General features: G+C 41.8%; 1 protein-coding gene across 1 annotated transcript in view; it reads left to right on the top strand.

Moving 5' to 3' along the window:
- The window catches only part of LOC308605839 (uncharacterized protein), a gene marked incomplete at its 5' end in the record, with an annotated part of 28,736 nt that extends 9,813 nt beyond the window's left edge, over positions 1 to 18,923 (top strand). Inside the window, one exon of the mRNA XM_081216103.1 lies at positions 14,139 to 18,923. Coding sequence (XP_081072229.1) covers positions 14,139 to 16,966 — 2,828 coding nt within the window. The 3' untranslated portion in view covers positions 16,967 to 18,923. The remainder of the gene's footprint in view (positions 1 to 14,138) is intronic.
- Between the last annotated feature and the right edge of the window lie 1,625 nt (positions 18,924 to 20,548).

Here is a 20,548-nt window from a genome sequence, read left to right as displayed (position 1 = left end):
CTTGGTGCTGCAGCCAGGAGCCAGTGCTGTGCCTCTGAAGTGGGAGAGCCAACTTCAGGACACGGGTCCACAACAGACCTCCCAGCTCCACATAATATCAAGCAGCGAAAATCTCCCAGAGATCTCCATCCCAACACCAGCACCCAGCTTCAGTCAACGACCAGCAAGCTACAGTGCAGGTCACCCTATGCCAAGCAACTAGCAAGGCAGGAACACAACCCCACCCATTAGCAGAGAGGCTACCTAAAAACATAATAAGGCCATAGGCACCCCAAAACACACCACCAGACGTGGACCTGTCCACCAGAAAGACAAGATCGAGCCTCAACCACCAGAGCACAGGAATTAGTCCCCCCCACCAGGAAGCCTACCCAACCTACTGAAACAACCTTAGCCACTGGGGTCAGACACCAAAAACAACGGGAACTACGAATCTGCAGCCGGCAAAAAGGAGACCCCAAACACAGTAACATAAGCAAAATGAGAAGGCAGAAAAACACACAGCAGGTGAAGGAGCAAGATAAACACCTACCAGACCTAACAAATGAAGAGGTAATAGGCAGTCTACCTGAAAAAGAATTCAGAATAATGATAGTAAAGCTGATCCAAGATTCTATTTCCATGATCCATAATCTTGGAAATAGAATAGACAACATGCAAGAAACAGTTAACAAGGACCTAGAAGAACTAAAGATGAATCAAGCATCGATTAAAAACACAATAAATGAAATGAAAAATACTCTAGATGGGATCAATAGCAGAATAACTGAGGCAGAAGAACGGATAAGTGAGGTGGAAGATAAAATAGTGGAAATAACTGATGCAGAGCAAAATAAAGAAAAAAGAATGAAAAGAACAGAGGAGAGTCTCAGAGATCTCTGGGACAACATTAAACGCACCAACATTCGAATTATAGGGGTTCCAGAAGAAGAAGAGAAAAAGAAAGGGACTGAGAAAATATTTGAAGAGATTATAGTTGAAAACTTCCCTAATTTGGGAAAGGAAATAGTTAATCAAGTCCAGGAGGCACAGAGAGTCCCATACAGAATAAATCCAAGGAGAAATACACCAAGACACATATTAATCAAACTGTCAAAAATTAAACACAAAGAAATCATATTAAAAGCAGCAAGGCAAAAACAACAAATAACACACAAGGGAATCCCCATAAGGTTAACAGCTGATCTCTCAGCAGAAACCCTACAAGCCAGAAGGGAGTGGCAGGACATAATTAAAGTGATGAAGGAGAGAAACCTGCAACCTAGATTACTCTACCCAGCAAGGATCTCATTCAGATTTGATGGAGAAATTAAAACCTTTACAGACAAGCAAAAGCTGAGAGAGTTCAGCACCACCAAACCAGCTTTACAACAAATGCTAAAGGAACTTCTCTAGGCAAGAAACACAACAGAAGGAATATACCTACAATAACGAACCCAAAGCAATTAAGGAAATGGGAATAGGAACATACATATCAATAATTACCTTAAATGTAAATGGACTAAATGCTCCCACCAAAAGACACAGAGTGGCTGAATGGATACAAAAACAAGACCCATATATATGCTGTCTACAAGAGACCCACTTCAGACCTAGAGACACATACAGATTGAAAGTAAAGGGATGGAAAAAGATATTCCATGCAAATGGAAATCAAAAGAAAGCTGGAGTAGCAATTCTTATATCAGACAAAATAGACTTTAAAATAAAGACTATTAGAAGAGACAAGGAAGGACACTACATAACGATAAAGGGATCGATCCAAGAAGAAGATATAACAATTGTAAATATTTATGCACCCAACATAGGAGCACCTCAATACATAAGGCAAATACTAACAGCCATAAAAGGGGAAATCGACAGTAACACACTCATAGTAGGGGACTTTAACACTCCACTTTCACCAATGGACAGATCATCCAAAATGAAAATAAATAAGGAAACACAAGCTTTAAATGATACATTAAACGAGATGGACTTAGTTGATATTTATAGGACATTCCATCCAAAAACAACAGAATACACATTTTTCTCAAGTGCTCATGGAACATTCTCCAGGATAGATCATATCTTGGGTCACAAATCAAGCCTCGGTAATTTTAAGAAAATTGAAATTGTATCAAGTATCTTCTCCGACCACAATGCTATGAGACTAGACATCAATTACAGGAAAAGATGTGTAAAAAATACAAACACATGGAGGCTAAACAGTACACTACTCAATAACGAAGTGATCACTGAAGAAATCAAAGAGGAAATTAAAAAATACCTAGAAACAAATGACAATGGAGACACGACGACCCAAAACCTATGGGACGCAGCAAAAGCAGTTCTAAGGGGGAAGTTTATAGCAATACAATCCCACCTTAAGAAACAGGAAGCATTTCGAGTAAACAACCTGACCCTGCACCTAAAGCAATTAGAGAAAGAAGAACAAAAATACCCCAAAGCTAGCAGAAGGAAAGAAATCATAAAGATCAGATCAGAAATAAATGAAAAAGAAATGAAGGAAACGATAGCAAAGATCAACCAAACTAAAAGCTGGTTCTTTGAGAAGATAAACAAAATTGACAAACCATTAGCCAGACTCATCAAGAAAAAAAGGGAGAAGACTCAAATCAATAGAATTAGAAATGAAAAAGGAGAAGTAACAACTGACACTGCAGAAATACAAAAGATTATGAGAGATTACTATAAGCAACTCTATTCCAATAAAATGGACAACCTGGAAGAAATGGACACATTCTTAGAAATGCACAACCTGCCAAGACTGACTCAGGAAGAAATAGAAAATATGAATAGACCAATCACAAGCACTGAAATTGAAACTGTGATTAAAAATCTTCCATCAAACAAAAGCCCAGGACCAGATGGCTTCACAGGTGAATTCTATCAAACATTTAGAGAAGAGCTAACACCTATCCTTCTCAAACTCTTCCAAAATATAGCAGAGGGAGGAACACTCCCAAACTCATTCTACGAGGCCGACATCACCTTGATACCAAAACCAGGCAAGGATGTCACAAAGAAAGAAAACTACAGGCCAATATCACTGATGAACATAGATGCAAAAATCCTCAACAAAATACTAGCAAACAGAATCCAACAGCACATTAAAAGGATCATACACCATGATCAAGTGGGGTTTATCCCAGGAATGCAAGGATTCTTCAATATACGCAAATCAATCAATGTAATACACCATATTAACAAGTTGAAGGAGAAAAACCATATGATCATCTCAATAGATGCAGAGAAAGCTTTCGACAAAATTCAACACCCATTTATGATAAAAACCCTGCAGAAAGTAGGTATAGAGGGATCTTTCCTCAACATAATAAAGGCCATATATGACAAACCCACAGCCAACATTGTCCTCAATGGTGAAAAACTGAAACCATTTCCACTAAGATCAGGAACAAGACAAGGCTGCCCACTCTCACCACTCTTATTCAACATAGTTTTGGAAGTTTTAGCCACAGCAATCAGAGAAGAAAAGGAAATAAAAGGAATCCAAATTGGAAAAGAAGAAGTAAAGCTGTCACTGTTTGCAGATGACATGATACTATACATAGAGAATCCTAAAGATGCTACCGAAAAACTACTAGAGCTAATCAATGAATTTGGTAAAGTAGCAGGATATAAAATTAATGTACAGAAATCTCTGGCATTCCTATACACTAATGATGAAAAATCTGAAAATGAAATCAAGAAAACACTCCCATTTACCATTGCAACAAAAAGAATAAAATATCTAGGAATAAACCTACCTAAGGAGACAAAAGACCTGTATGCAGAAAACTATAAGACACTGATGAAAGAAATTAAAGATGATACAAATAGATGGAGAGATATACCATGCTCCTGGATTGGAAGAATCAATATTGTGAAAATGACTCTACTACCGAAAGCAATCTACAGATTCAATGCAATCCCTATCAAACTACCAATGGCATTTTTCACAGAACTAGAACAAAAAATTTCAAAATTTGTTTGGAAAAACAAAAGGCCCCGAATAGCTAAAGCAATCTTGAGAACGAAAAACGGAGCTGGAGGAATCAGGCTCCCTGACTTCAGACTATACTACAAAGCTACAGTAATTAAGACAGTCTGGTACTGGCATAAAAACAGAAAGATAGATCAGTGGATCAGGATAGAAAGCCCAGAGATAAACCCACGCACATATGGCCAACTTATCTTTGATAAAGGAGGCAGGAATGTACAGTGGAGAAAGGACAGCCTCTTCAATAAGTGGTGCTGGGAAAACTGGACAGGGACATGTAAAAGTTTGAGATTAGATCATTCCCTAGCACCATACACAAAAATAAGCTCAAAATGGATTAAAGACTTAAATGTAAGGCCAGAAACTATCAAACTCTTAGAGGAAAACATAGGTAGAACACTCTATGACATAAATCACAGCAAGATCCTTTTGGACCCACCTCCTAGAGAAATGGAAATAAAAACAAAGATAAACAAATGGGACCTAATGAAACTTCAAAGCTTTTGCACAGCAAAGGAAACCATAAAGAAGACCAAAAGACAACCCTCAGAATGGGAGAAAATATTTGCAAATGAAGCAACTGACAAAGGATTAATCTCCAAAATTTATAAACAGCTCATGCAGCTCAATAGCAAAAAAACAGACAACCCAATCCAAAAATGGGCAGAAGACTTAAATAGGCATTTCTCCAAAGAAGATATACAGACTGCCAACAAACACATGAAAGAATGCTCAACATCATTAATCATTAGAGAAATGCAAATCAAAACTACAATGAGATATCATCTCACACCAGTCAGAATGGCCATCATCAAGGAATCTAGAAACAATAAATGCTGGAGAGGGTGTGGAGAAAAGGGAACACTCTTGCACTGCTGGTGGGAATGTGAATTGGTACAGCCACTATGGAGAACGGTATGGAGGTTCCTTAAAAAACTACAAATAGAACTACCATATGACCCAGCAATCCCACTACTGGGCATATACCCTGAGAAAACCATAATTCCAAAAGAGACATGTACCAAAATGTTCATTGCAGCTCTATTCACAATAGCCCGGAGCTGGAAACAACCTAAGTGTCCATCATCGGATGAATGGATAAAGAAGATGTGGCACATATATACAATGGAATATTACTCAGCCATAAAAAGAAACGAAACTGAGCTATTTGTAATGAGGTGGATAGACCTAGAGTCTGTCATACAGAGTGAAGTTAGTCAGAAAGAGAAAGACAAATACCGTATGCTAACACATATATACGGAATTTAAAAAAAAAATGTCATGAAGAACCTAGGGGCAAAACGAGAATAAAGACACAGACCTACTTGAGAATGGACTTGAGGATATGGGGAGGGGGAAGGGTAAGCTGTGACAAAGCGAAAGAGAGGCATGGACATATATACACTACCAAACGTAAGGTAGATAGATAGTGGGAAGCAGCCGCAGAGCACAGGGAGATCAGCTCGGTGCTTTGTGACCGCCTGGAGGGGTGGGATGGGAAGGGTGGGAGGGAGGGAGATGCATGAGGGAAGGGATGTGGGAACAGATGTATATGTATGACTGATTCACTTTGTTATAAAGCAGAAACTAATTAAAAAAAAAAAAAGAGAAATCTAGAAACAATAAATGCTGGAGAGGGTGTGGAGAAAAGGGAACACTCTTGCACTGCTGGTGGGAATGTGAATTGGTACAGCCACTATGGAGAACGGTATGGAGGTTCCTTAAAAAACTACAAATAGAACTACCATATGACCCAGCAATCCCACTACTGGGCATATACCCTGAGAAAACCATAATTCCAAAAGAGACATGTACCAAAATGTTCATTGCAGCTCTATTCACAATAGCCCGGAGCTGGAAACAACCTAAGTGTCCATCATCGGATGAATGGATAAAGAAGATGTGGCACATATATACAATGGAATATTACTCAGCCATAAAAAGAAACGAAACTGAGCTATTTGTAATGAGGTGGATAGACCTAGAGTCTGTCATACAGAGTGAAGTTAGTCAGAAAGAGAAAGACAAATACCGTATGCTAACACATATATACGGAATTTAAAAAAAAAATGTCATGAAGAACCTAGGGGCAAAACGGGAATGAAGACGCAGACCTACTTGAGAATGGACTTGAGGATATGGGGAGGGGGAAGGGTGGGCTGTGACAAGGCGAAAGAGAGGCATGGACGTGTATACACTACCAAACGTCAGGTAGATAGATAGTGGGAAGCAGCCGCAGAGCACAGGGAGATCAGCTCGGTGCTTTGTGACCGCCTGGAGGGGTGGGATGGGGAGGGTGGGAGGGAGGGAGATGCATGAGGGAAGGGATGTGGGAACAGATGTATATGTATGACTGATTCACTTTGTTATAAAGCAGAAACTAATTAAAAAAATAAATAAATAAACTTAAAAAAAAAAAAAAAAAAAAAAAAAAGAATCTGACTGCAAATGCAGGGGACATGGGTTCAATCCCTGGTCCAGGAAGATCCCACATGCAATGGAGCAACTAAGCCCATGCGCCACAACTACTGAGCCTGCGCTTTAGAGCCCATGAGCCACAACTACTGAACCTGCGTGCCTAGAGTCCGTGCTCCACAGCAAGAGAAGCCACCTCAGTGAGAAGGCTGCGCACCACAACGAAGAGTAGCCCCTGCTTGCCACAACTAGAGAAAGCCTGTGCGTAGCAACAAAGACCCAACGCAGCCAAAAATAAATAAATAGATGAATAAATTTATTTAAAAATTGCATGTAAGTCATTTTATTCTGTGCATTAAGGCTGCAATAAATTTTAAATACATTGAATAAACCGCAGTTACTCAACTAGAAACCCCCTTTCTTATACCATTTTCGAGTTTTCCAGAGGATATTGAAGTTTGCCAGATATTGATTGGATCGATCAACTACTTTCATATATTTATTATAGTCTAACATACTAGTGGGCTTAGTTGTCTGATGGCCAGTCTTTCTGTCTTCCTTTCCTGTAGATGCTATGGAGGTGTCATGAATAGTTGTCACCATGCAGACTAGCCTCTTGTCTTTCCATATAAGAAGAATCACTTCTCCCTTCTGTAAGAATGTCATTTCTACCCTCTGTAGATTTTTAGATTTCTCCTTTAATTGGTTTGGTAGACCATGATTCTCTCTTATAGTCCTACAAACTCTGGTTTTATTTTTCAACAACATTACAGATGTGGACAGACTGTTGTAATAATTGTCTTGGTAAATATGGTGCCATGAACCAAGGTTGTAGGACCAACAATATTGTTTCTTGCAGTTTCTTTCCTTCACCCATGTGAATCTCACGGTTGCATATATATCCAGTTTCACTTCCGTTAAGCATCCTGACCAAAATTCCATATTTTGTAAATTTCCCAGGATTATAGGTTTTGAATCTGAGTCGTCCTCTCCACTTTATCATTGCCTCATCAGTGATAGCTCTTGTTTGGGTGTATAGATCGATTGAGATTTTGGTAGAAAATAAGCCAAAAGAGGTTTAATTTTTGAAATTCTGTCTGCAGGAAGTGGAGTTTTCGAGTTATCGTTAAAGTGAAGAAATGTCATTATTTGTGTGAACCTTCTTCTCGTCCTAATCTTTGGTAAAATAGGTGTTTCACGTAAGGGATCAGTCGACCAATATTCTTTGCACTGTGACTTTCTTATTTGTCTCATCAAAATTATTAATCCAAGAGGCTTTTTCATTTCACTGTTGGTTACATTAGTCCATTTTAAAGCCTTATCATACTTTTTATATGATTTTTCATTCTGTTGGTGATATAAGTTTGTTTGAGAAGTGACTAACTCGAAAAAGTCGTTACCAAAAATTAATTCTGTTATTTCACTAACACTTTGCGGGTTATTACATTCAATAGTTACACCTGACACACCTGTAAAGTCTTCTAATTTTTGTGAAATGTTGTCTTCAATCCACTCTTACGTAGAAGCAAAGGAGCATTCTTGAGTTTCATTTTCACTTTCCACAGTAGAGTCATTCACTATGGTTTTTTGTCTTTTTGTTGGTCTAATATTCACATCGTCTGAATCAGAATTATATTCTGAAGAACTGTCATGTTCTGAGACACTCATATATATGTTGCTCAGACAGAGAAAGTATCTGCATAAAATTCACCAAAAAAATTCTTCTTCACTCAGTTTTGCGATGCATCATTTTGGAAAATTTTACAGTAATAAACTTGCGTTTATAATGTACACAAGGTTGGAACAAAAACCTAATGGACCAAAATGCGAAAGATAATGATAATCATAAGTTGTATAATGAACCCTTGATCAATTTTAAGTTCTTACAACTTCGCACGGTGATGTTAATTGTGTCAATCTCTAAAAACGTATTGATACGTCTCCGGTCAATAACGTTTGAGTAACAAAAGATGTATTAATACACCTCTAGTTAGAAATGTGTTAATATTCTTTTGCTGGGACTTCCCTGGCAGTCCAGTAGTTAAGACTCTGTGCTTCCTCTGCAGGGGGCACAGGTTTGATCCCTGGTTGGGGAACTAGGATCCTGCATGCCGTGCGGCGTGGCCAAAAAAAAAAAAAAATTCCTGCCTTCAGATCCGGTCATATTTGCTTAATTTTTAATATATGGTACATATATATATAGTTATAATTGTTACATCCTCCTGGTGAATCAATTTCTTTATCATTACGTAATGAACATTGTCTCTTGTGATAGTTTTTTTTTAAGAGTGATCTTTTTTTTTTTTAATTAATTTATTTTTGGCTGCATTGGGTCTTTGTTGCTGCGTGTGGGCTTTCTCTAGTTGCGGTGAGCAGGGTCTACTCTTCATCGTGTTGTGTGGGCTTCTCATTGCAGTGGCTTCTCGTTGCAGAGCACGGGCTCTAGGCACATGGGCTTCAGTAATTGTGGCACGCAGGCTCAGTAGTTGTGGCTCACCATAGAGTGCAGGCTCAGTAGTTGTAGTGCACAGGCTTAGTTGCTCCACAGCATGTGGGATTTTCCCAGACCAGGGCTCGAACCTGTGTCCCCTGCATTGGCAGGTGGATTCTTAACCACTGCACCACCAGGGAAGTCCTCTTGTGATAGTTTTTGATTTAAAGGCTATTTGTCTCACTTAAGTATAGCTTACTCTGTTCTCTTCTGAGTTCCATTTGCGTGGAATATCTCTTTCAATTCCTTCACCTTCAGCCTGTGTGTGTCCTTAAGGCTGAAGTTACTCTACTGTAGGCAGCATATAGTTGAGGGTTTTTTGTTTTTTGTTTTTTGTTTTCTGTTCAGCCACTGTATGTCATTTGATTGGAGAATATTTTTAGGACCTGCTGTTGCCATCTTATTATTGTATGGCTGTTTTGTAGTTTCTTTCTTCTCTTGCTGTCTTCCTTTGTGACTTGATGATTTTCTGTGGTAATATACTTTTTTTTTTTAAGTACCAACTCCTTTTTTTTTTTTTTTCTGTATGCGGGCCTCTCACTGTTGTGGCCTCTCCCGTTGCGGAGCACAGGCTCCAGACACGCAATCTCTGGACACGCAGGCTCAGCGGCCATGGCTCATGGGCCCAGCCGCTCCGCAGCATGTGGGATCTTCCCGGACCGGGGCTTGACCCCGTGTCCCCTGCATCGGCAGACGGACTTTCAACCACTGCGCCACCAGGGAAGCCCCCAACTCCTTTTTTTTTTTAATTTATTTATTTTTGGCTGCATTGGGTCTTTGTTGCTGGGCGTGGGCTTTTCTCTAGTTGTGGCGAACGGGTGCTACTCTTCGTTGATAGTGTGCGGGCTTCTCACTGCAGTGGCTTCTCTTGTTGCGGAGCTCGGACTCTAAGCGCGTGGGCTTCAGTAGTTGTGGCACGTAGGCTCAGTAGTCGTGGCTTGTGGGCTCTAGAGCGCAGGGTCAGCAGTTGTGGCACACGGGCTTAGTTGCTCTGTGGCATGTGAGATCTTCCCGAACCAGGGCTCAAACCCGTGTTCCCTGCATTGGCAGGCGGATTCTTAACCACTGCACCACCAGGGAAGTCCCTGTGGTAATATACTTTTATTCCTTTCTCCTTGTCTTTTGTGTCTACTATAGGTTTTTGCTTTGTGGTTACCATAAGGCTTATATAAAACATCTTGTAGCATTCTATTTTATGCTGATAACAATGTAACTTCAATCTCATACAAAAAATTTACTCTTATACTTCCCCCACACTTGCATTTTATGTTTTTGATGTCACCATTTACATGTTTTTATACTGTGTATTGGGTAACCATCAACAAGTTACTGTGGGTATAGTTGTTTTTAATACTCTTGTTTTTTATCCTTTGTAGTTGAGTGATTAACACAGTTTTACAGTATTAGAGTGTTCTGAATTTGACTATATACTTATCTTTACCTGTGTGTTTTATATTTTCATATGATTTCATGTTAGTAGTTAGCATACTCTTTTTTTTTTTTTTTTTTTTTTAGGCTGTGCTGGGTCTTAGTTGCAACATGCAGGATCTATCTTTGTTGCACTCTGCGGGATCTAGTGTCCTGCCCAGGGATCAAGCCCGGGCCCCCTACATTGGGAGCACGGAGTCTTAGCCACTGGACCACCAGGGAAGTCCCTAGTTAGCATACTTTTATTTCAGCTAGAAGAATTCTTTAGTCTTTCGCATTTCTGGTGAGGTACATCAGGTGATAATGAACTTCCTCAGTTTCTGTTTGTCTGAGAAAGTCTTTCTTCCTTATTACTGAAGAACAGTATTGCTGGTTAAGTATTCTTGGTTTGCAGTTTTTCCCCCCACCCCAGCATTTAGAACATATCATCTCACTCTCATGGTATGCAGTGTTTCAGCTAAGAAAACCACTTTATGGGGGTTCCCTTGTATGAGGGCTTTCTTTTTTCTTGCAGCTTTTAAAATTCTCTTTATCATTAGTTTTTGAGTTTTATATTAATGTGTCTTGGGGACGTTCTCTGTGGATTGAATCTGTTTGGGGACTTCTGAGCATCATGTACCTGAATGTCCACTTTTCCCAGATTTGGGAAGTCTCCATCCATTATTTCTTCAAATAAAGTTTCTGTCCCTTCCCCTCTCTCTACTCCTGCTAGGGCTCACATTATGCAAATATTGTTTTGTTTCACAATGTCCCATAATTCACGTAGACTTTTTTTTTTCACTCTTAGTTGTTTTGTCTTTTTTCTCCTTTGACTGGATAATTTCAAAGACCTACCTTCAGTTTCATATTCATTGTTTTGATTGATCAAGTTAGCTATTGATGCGCTACTGTGTTTTTCGTTTTGTTCACCATACTCTTCACCATAATTTCTGTTTGGTTCTTTTTCATATTGTCTCTCTGTTTGAAACCTTATTTTGTTTGCATATTGTTTTCCTTATTTTGTTGGATTGTCTGTCTGTGTTTTCTAGTAGCTCACTGAGCTTCATTAAAACAATTATTGTGAGGGACTTCCCTGGTGGTCCAGTGGTTAAGACTCTGTGCTTCCATTGCTGGGGGCATGGGTTCGATCCCTGGTCAGGGAACTAAGATCCCGCATGTTTCATGATGTGCCCCCCCCACAAAAAAAAAACAATTATTGTGAGTTTCTTGTCTGACAGCTTATAGATCTCCTGTTCTTTGGGGCAACTGATAACTTATTATGTTCCTTTGAGGGGTGTTGTGTTTCCTTGATTATTTTGTGCGTGTTTCAATGTAACCTTGCTTTGATGTTAATACATTTCATGGAGCAGTCATTTCTTTCAGACTTTACGTAAGGTTTTGGTGGGGAAGATCTTCACCTTTTTGTGGGTGTTAGTATGCCAGGTTGATGGGTAGTTGCTGTTCCAACTACAACAAGGCCCAGGGGCTTAGAGTCTGTCCAGCTCTGTTAACTGAGATCAGTGTCAGCAAAGACTGCAGGGGTCCTCAATAGCTAAAGTTGTGGGTATCCACAGTAGTAGAGAAGACTGCTGGGGATCGCCTGATCTCTTTCTCCCAAGGGAAATGTTTTGACTGAGGGGTTCCCTCTTGATGGTAAGTCCGGCTCTTGGTTGGGGGGTGGTGCTTCATGGTGGTGATGGCATTGGTGTCTGATGTGTGGGCACTGTGGAGCAGATATAGATCTGGATTCTAGGGTGTGATAAATGCAGAGCAGTAGCAGTTTTAGGGTCCCAGACACTGAACAGCCTGCAGCAGTGTTGACTTTGCTTTGTGAGATGCAGTCACACACTGAGCAGTGATGGAGCCTTGCCTGGAGTATGGGTGCACACAGGAGTGTCTGGGGTCTGAGGAACTAGCTCGCCCATAGTGGCCATGAATCTGGTGCCTGAGACGAGCATTCAGGTGACAGCTGTGGAGTCAGGTTATGGAATATGGGCATCCATGGCACAGTTGGGGCTCTGGGGTTTAGGGTGTGTGCAGGATTTATGGGGGTGGCACCCATGGTTTTGAAATAGAGCAGTAGCTACTTTTGGGGGAACGGGTGATTTGGCATATTATGCTCCTGCAGGTTCCCCGTGGTCATGGCTATTGGTTACCTTACTGAAAGAGCTGCCGGTACCCTCTGCAGAGCAGGCAGCCGGTGTCCACACCTATAAACACTTGCCCTCCTCTGCCGCGCAGATGGTGGGACCTGCAGCTATATCAGGGCCTGTTGAGGTTCTCTGACGCAAAGGCTACTGGGGCCCTTTGCAGAGCAGGGCATTGGCGAATGTGATGGCAGCCACCATGTGGCTGATACACATAGTTCCCACCATTCATCTTATTTCCTATCCATCTCCACGTGTCTGTTAAGCTGATGTCCCCAGCAATCCTTTTCTTAAAAATTCATTGATGTATTTATTTTTGGTTGTGTTGGGTCTTTGTTGCTGCATGTGGGCTTTCTTTAGTTGTGTCGAGCAGCACTACTCTTCATTGCAGTGTGTGGGCTTCTCATTGCGGTGGCTTCTCTTGTGGAGCACAGGCTCTAGGTGCGTGGGCTTCAGTAGTTGTGGCACTTGGGCTCAGTAGTTGTGGCTCACAGGCTGTAGAGCTCAGGCTTAGTAGTTATGGCGCACAGGCTTAGTTGCTCCACGGCATGTGGGATCTTCCTGGACCAGGGCTTGAACCCATGTCCCCTGCATTGGCAAGCGGATTCTTAACCACTGCACCACCAGGGAAGCCCCCCAGCAATCTTTTTTGTGTGGTTATTCTACTTTTCAATTTCCATTGTGTTGCTGCAGTGTCTTAATTGGATTTCTGAGTCCTCCAAGGGCCAATTTCGTTTGCAGTTAGCTGTGTGTTTTTTCTTGGTGGTGAAGGCTGGTGTCCTCTGCTGTTACGCTGACATCACTTCTAGATCGGTTTTCTGGGTCTGTTATGTGCTGAGTTGCTCTGTGACAGTAGAAGTCATTCATCTGTCCTGTTTTTACCTTAGGATTTGTATCCTGCATGTACCATGTAGTTGCTTAACTAGGGCTTACAGATGTGCCAGGATGGATATGACTCCAGTCATGGCATAGTGGGCTCAGAGGGCGCCTGGTCCTGGTGAGTGGCCCCTGAGGAGAGTATGACATCAGGCTGTGTTCAGACCATACCAGGAATCTATCTTTGTTCAACCAGGGTTCAGGTGCTATTTCCAGTGGCTATACCTTACTTCTATCTTTCTTTTTCCACTGTTAACACTTGGCTGACTTGTCAGTTCTACTACTTGTGATTGCTACTGTGACTTCCAGCCCAGGGATAATTTCCACCTCTCTGGACTCCACATCTCCCCCATTTCTCTCACCACTCTTTCTGTAGTACTCACCAACATTGGTTGTGCTGTGATATGTTCACATTTCCCTAAATTGACTTTGAATAGCAGCTAATATGTTGCTGTGGGATTTTAATGGGCTTAGATGCACGTTTCTACCCAGTCTCACATCAGCAGCAGAAAAATCCTGCAAGAAGCCAGTTGGGAGAGAAGTGAGTTGTAGACCCTGCCTCTTTTCCTGTGTCACACCCTGTCTTTTGTTTCCTTCCCCTGCTGAGGTCTCCACTATTCTGTGATCTTGAAGCTCAGTAATGCAAAACAGTCGGCTGTTCTTTCAACTAAATTCCAACTTCCGTATCTTGAAAAGCATCTCATAGACTAATACCTCGATGAGACAGGTGCACATCTGTGATGAGCTTGACCCTTCCCCATAGTCGACATGCCCTTGACCAGCATTTCTTTCTGTTCAGGTTGCTGCTGTGGAGCAGAGGCTGCAGAGGCACCTTCTGAACAGATCGCTTCTCTAGGCGTGTCACAGGCTAGGACTCCCAAGGCAGCTTTGTGTTCCCAGAAGACGCACCCCTGTGAGATGTGTGGTCCAGTCTTGAGACACGTTTTCCACTTGGCTGAGGATCAGGAAACACAGCACAGCCAGAAACTGTTGAGGTGCGGGGCATGCGTGAAACTATTTTATTTTAGTGCAAACGTTCAGCAGCACCAGGAGCAGCACATGGAAAAGAAAACCCTCAGAAGCAGTGTGGATGAGGCCTCGTTTGTGAAGAGCTGCAGATTCCATGTGTCACAGAAGCCATTGTGCTGTGGGGAGTTTGAAAAGGACTTCCCAACCATCGTGGGACATCTACAGCAACAGGCCACTCATACTGTGGAGAAGCCAAACACAATCACCCAGTGCGGGTCAACTTCACAAGGCAGGAGAAGCCGTCACACCTGGGGAGAATGCAAGAAAGCCCTCAGCCCCAGACACAAACTTGTGCAGGACCATGGTGTCCACAATGGAAGACGGTGTTTTGTGTGCAGTGAATGTGGGAAAGCATTCAAGTACAAATCCTCATTTGTTCTGCACCAGAGAATCCACACTGGAAAAAAGCTTCATGTATGTGGTGAATGTGGAAAATCTTTTAGGCAAAGCTCAACTCTCTGTCAACATCGAAGAATTCATACTGGGGCAAGGCAGTACAAGTGCAGCAAATGTGGGAAATCCTTTAGCCACAAATCTGTCCTCATTTATCCCCATCCATGGCGCAGTGGAGAAAACAGTTATGTGTGCAGTGAATGTTCGAAATCTTTTAGCCATAGCTCAGTGTTCATTCCACATAGGAGATTTCAAATTGGAGAAAGGCCTTATAAGTGTAGTGACTGTGTGAAATCTTTTACTTCTCTGTCTGCACTCAGTTATCATCAGAGATCTCACACAGGAGAACGACCTTATGTGTGCAGTGATTGTGGGAAATCTTTTATCTCTAGTTCTGACCTCCGTTACCATCAGAGAGTTCATTCTGGAGAAAGGCCTCATGAGTGCAATGAATGTGGGAAATCATTTATCACTCGTACTGCTCTCCGTTATCATCACAGAGTTCACACTGGAGAAAGACCTTATGAGTGTAGTGAATGTGGGAAGTCCTTTACCCGAAAAAATAACCTAATTATACACCTAAGAGTGCACTCAGGAGAAAGGCCTTATGAGTGTACTGAATGTGGGAAATCTTTTACTTTTAGCTCCAGCCTTCGTTATCATCACAGAGTACACACTGGAGAAAGACCTTATGAGTGCAGTGAATGTGGGAAATCTTTTAACAATAGGTGGACACTCATTCGACACCGGAGAATTCACACAGGAGAAAAGCCTTATGTGTGCAATAAATGTGGGAAATCTTTTTCTTGTAGCTCCACCCTCCAGTATCATGAACGAGGCCACCTTGGGGAAAGGCCTTATGGGTGCGATGAATGTGGGAAGTCTTTTACCACTAGCTCTGCCCTCCGTTATCATCAGAGAATTCACACAGGAGAAAGGCCTTATGAGTGTGGTGAATGTGGGAAATCTTTTATCTCTAGGTCTGACCTCCAGTATCATCAGAGAGTTCATTCTGGAGAAAGGCCTTATGAGTGTAGTGAATGTGGGAAATCCTTTATCCGAAGGAATAACCTCCTTTTACACCAGAGAGTTCACACAGGAGAAAGGCCTTACAACTGTAGTGAATGTGGGAAGTCTTTTAACAATAGGTGGACACTCATTCAACACCAGAGAGTTCACACTGGAGAAAAGCCTTATGTGTGCAGTGAATGTGGGAAATCCTTTACCTCCAGCTCCACCCTCTGTTACCATCAGAGAGTTCATGCAGGAAAAAGGCCTTATGAATGCAGCGAATGTGGGAAATCTTTTACCTCTAGTTCTACCCTCCGTTATCATCAGAGAGTTCACACAGGAGAAAGGCCTTATGAATGCAGTGAATGTGGGAAATCTTTTACTTTTAGTGCCAGCCTCCGTTATCATCACAGAGTGCACACTGGAGAAAGGCCTTATGAGTGCAGTGAATGTGGGAAATCCTTTAAGGATAGATCACAATTCAATAAACACCGGAGAGCTCACACTGGAGAAAGACCTTATGAGTGTGGTGAATGTGGGAAATCTTTTAGCCAAAAATCTTCCCTCTCAACACACCGGAAAATTCATAATAGAGAACGGTCTTATGAATGTAGTGCATGTGGGAAGTCTTTTACCTCTATCTCTGGCCTTGGTTATCATCAGAGAGTTCACAGGGGAGAAAAGCCTTATCAGTGCAATGAGTGTGGGAAATCTTTTACCAATAGCTCCATACTGATTCGACACCAGAGAGTTCACACAGGAGAAAGACCTTATGTGTGCAGTGAGTGTGGGAAATCTTTTACTAGTAGTGCCACTCTCTCTTATCATCAGAGAGTTCATGCAGGCAAAAGGCCTTATGAGTGCAGCAAATGTGGGAAATCTTTTACCTCCAGTTCCACCCTTCGTTATCATCAGAGAGTTCACGCAGGAGATAGGCCTTATGAGTGCAGTGAGTGTGGGAAATCCTTTATCTCTAGCTCTAAACTCCGCTACCATCAGAGAGTTCACACGGGAGAAAGGCCTTATGTGTGCAGTGAGTGTGGGAAAACCTTTAGGGATAGTTCCCAATTTAGTCAACACCAGAGAGGTCACACTGGAGAAAGGCCATATGAGTGTAGAGAATGTGGGAAATTTTTTATGCGAAAATCTACCCTTTCTCAACATCAGAGAGTTCACACTAGAGAAAGGCCTTAGATGTACTGGGGATGTGCAGTTTTCTTGTTCATTGTAAGGTTTCCAGAGGAAACTGAGGAGCCATATGTCTGAAATTAACTCTCAGACATTTGAGCATGCACAGTGGGGAGATTTCCCCATAAGTTTCAGTTAATGTGGGAAGTGTGTGACTATGTTGCACTCTCTAACCTGTCCAGGGCTCTTCCCAGATTTATGTCACTTCCATCTCTGGGGTCAAGGCCATTTCACCCCCACCACCTGGTAGGTTCACACAGTGTGCATCAGTCACCAACCCAGTGTGCTCAGGGAAGCTGACCTCTGTCCTCCAACGTATCAGCCAAGTTAGGAGTCACCTGAACCTTTACGGCATCAGCTTTCACTCCTCCCTGACTTATCTTGGACGTGGACCTGGTCAGTGTTGGCCCAGAAGATACCAAAAGTTCAGCTGGCAGCTTGCAGAGAATGACAACACAGGGATGTGTTAGTCTCACGTGATAGTAGTAAGTTTGTCCGGCTTCCAAATCATGAACGGGGTAACTGCCTGCTGCAGATTGCTTTGGCTTGTACAATAATCAAGGCCTTACAAGCTCTTTACATCCTCTTTAATCTTGGAAGTTTTGTTTACTGTGCAGGTAGTTTATACACAGGTTTGTACTGTGTAAGCATAAAGGGGAGAACAATTTTTAGGGGTCTCAATTTCTGTGTCTGAGGAGGGACGGTATGATGGCAGACAGTAGCTTGCCAGTTTTGACCAAATTTGCATTGCTGCCCACTGCCTCCTAGGAAAGACTGTAGGGATTTCTGGTTTTCATATGAAGCCTGGAGGCTCTGTTTTAGGAGTCTCTGAGATGTCCCTGAGAAGCGGCAGCTGTGAGAATCTCAAGAGCTTTGAAAGCAGAATGAATTTTTTCCCTTCCTCAAAGGAGAGGTCACAGGACATTTCAGCACTGTTGAGGGATTATCTTCCCCAGGTCTACAGAGAGCCATATTCCCTGATGGCCACAATTTATTGGCCTAGTGTCGCTGGTTCTAAGACCATTGGGTCCAGGAGAAACCATAATTGGTACAGAAACTCGTTTACTAAGGAGGGGAGGAGGCTGCAGCCTACTAGTGTGTCAACGTAAAAATGACTGTGGAGAATCCATTTATACACAAACCTCAGTACCTCCAGGCATGTTTATCTTGTATAGCTGAAGTCATCAGAGAAAATAAAAATAATTGAAAGGTTTTGTGGATTCCTTTAGCCTCTGTAATATTCACCTCAAGGCCATTACTGCACGGGCAGGAAGAAAGAGGAAAAAGGGGATCTAGTCCACAGATGTGGCTCTTGTGACCCAGACAGCATTCCTGTTTGACTTCAGGTGGAAATGTTCTTTATTGCTCACCATATTTGCTGCCACTGAGGCAAGACTGACTGCCGCCCCAGGTCACAAGGAGAGAAATGGTGGAGTCGGTATAAGGTTGCCAAACCTATTTTCTAAAAGGACTGGGACATAGAGATCTTTAAATCTTGAGCTATTTTTTAAAGCTTTACTAAGGTATAATTTACATGTGCTAATACGAATATATTTAAAGTGTACAATTTGATAAGTTTTGACATAGGTGTGAACGTCTGAGACCATCATCATAGTCCTAATAGTGACCATATCTGTCATGGTATATTTACCTCATTCCTATTATAATCTCCTTGCCTTTCTCAACCTCTCCAAGTAACCATTGATTTACTTTCCTTACAGTAGATAACTTGCATTTTCTTGAATTTATGTTATTGGAATCATATGTTGTTTACCATAATTTTTTGTGTTCCTTTATGTATCATAATTACTTTGAGATTCATGAGTGGTATATAGTGCTTTTGTTTTTGACTGAGTAATACTTTTCGATATGCGACGGTTTATCCATTCTCTTTATGGGCATTTGGCTTGTTTCTAGATTTTGACTTCTGAAAATAAAGCTGGTATAAAAATTGTGTTCTTTATATGAATATATGAAGAATATATATGTTTCTTTTATCTTTTGTCAGTAATTTAGAATATAATGTATGAGTCACAACTGTTTTACTTTTTTTTTTTGGCTGTGCTGGGTTTTCGTTGTGGCAAGTGGGCTCTTCATTGCGGCCTGTGAGGTTAGTAGCCCTGCGGCATGTGGGATGTTAGTTCCCCGACCAGGGATCAATCCCCTGTCCCCTACATTGGAAGGCAGATTCTTAACCACTGGACCACCAAGGAAGTCCCACAACTGTTTTATGTTTGAAGAAGCTAACATATTGTGATCTAAAATGATTGTACCTTTTGCATCTTACCAGCAATGTATGAGAATTCCATTTCTTCCATATTCTACTGAATACTTGGTTTATCAGTCGTGTTAATTTTAGCCTTTTAACTGAGTTTTTAGAGTTACATCACTTTCTGTTTTGAGTTTCTGTAAGGATTTATGATGATCATTTTTTCAGATGTTCATTTGCTATCTGTGTATCTTTGTTAAAATATTTGCTCAAATCTTTTTCTTTATTGACGTTTGGCTATTTTCCTTTAACAAATAGGACAATGAAACAACAAAGATGTATGTTGGAATTTCACTCATTTTTAAATATTTTTAATAATATTACTTTTAAAAAGTGATTTTGCTTTATGGAGTAACTTTACTGTCAGAATTTTCTCACTTGAAAAAAATCTGCAGTATTCATAATGCAGTGGATACTTAGACATACCATTTTAAATTTAATCTGCGTTTTAACATATTCTGTATATTCTTAAGTTCAGTCACTGAAGAATACAATAAAGTCTTGCTTTATAGTGTTTACACATTTTCCTGGTTTATATCACCATGGAAGTCGGTGGGTTGGAGCAGATGGGGACAAGATTTATTTTTCTATCTATCTAACTGTCTACCTACCTATCTATCTATTGCTGTGTTGGGTATTTGTTGCTGCTCACGGGCTTTCTCTAGTTGCAAGAGCGGGGACTACTCTTCATTGTGGTGCGTGGGCTTCTCATTGTGGTGGTTTCTCTTTGTTGTGGAGCACAGGCTCTAGGGTCACGGGCTTGAGTAGTTGTGGCTTGCAGGCTCAGTAGTTGTGGCTTGCGAGCTCTAGAGCTCAGGCTCAGTGATTGTGGCACACGGGCTTTGTCGCTCCATGGCATGTGGGATCTTCCCACACCAGGGCTCGAACCCGTGTCCCCTGCATTGGCAGGTGGATTCTTAATCACTGCGCCACCAGGGAAGTCCCAGGGACAAGATTTCATCAGGATGGACTGGTCTTCCTTTGAGTCCCAAAGCCTGGCTGGGGGGCGGGAGATGAAGAGATCAGTGGTCAGACTCCACAAGTCCTCATCTAGTCTGCTGGGTTTAAATTCTGTATCTCTGACCAGTGCAAGGACCCACAGGCAAACAGTCCTCCCCAGGCCTGTTTCCTCCTATGTAAGGTGGGGATTAGGAGCTGACCTGCCTCTGGTCCACTGAAACATGTGAGGAGGGGAGCCGTCCATTCCTATGCAGCTCCCATTGCGGGTGACATTCTGGTGCCAGCCACCTTTAGCTCCCCCTGATGTCCTCCGATCCCTCTAGCCCCAGACCCCTCTATCCCCAGGGACATGTCAGAAA

This window comes from Mesoplodon bidens, assembly GCF_964165515.1.
Source record: "Mesoplodon bidens genome assembly, chromosome: 18".
Taxonomy (NCBI): Eukaryota; Metazoa; Chordata; class Mammalia; order Artiodactyla; family Ziphiidae; genus Mesoplodon; species Mesoplodon bidens.
This window is presented reverse-complemented; position numbering and strand designations above follow the sequence as displayed.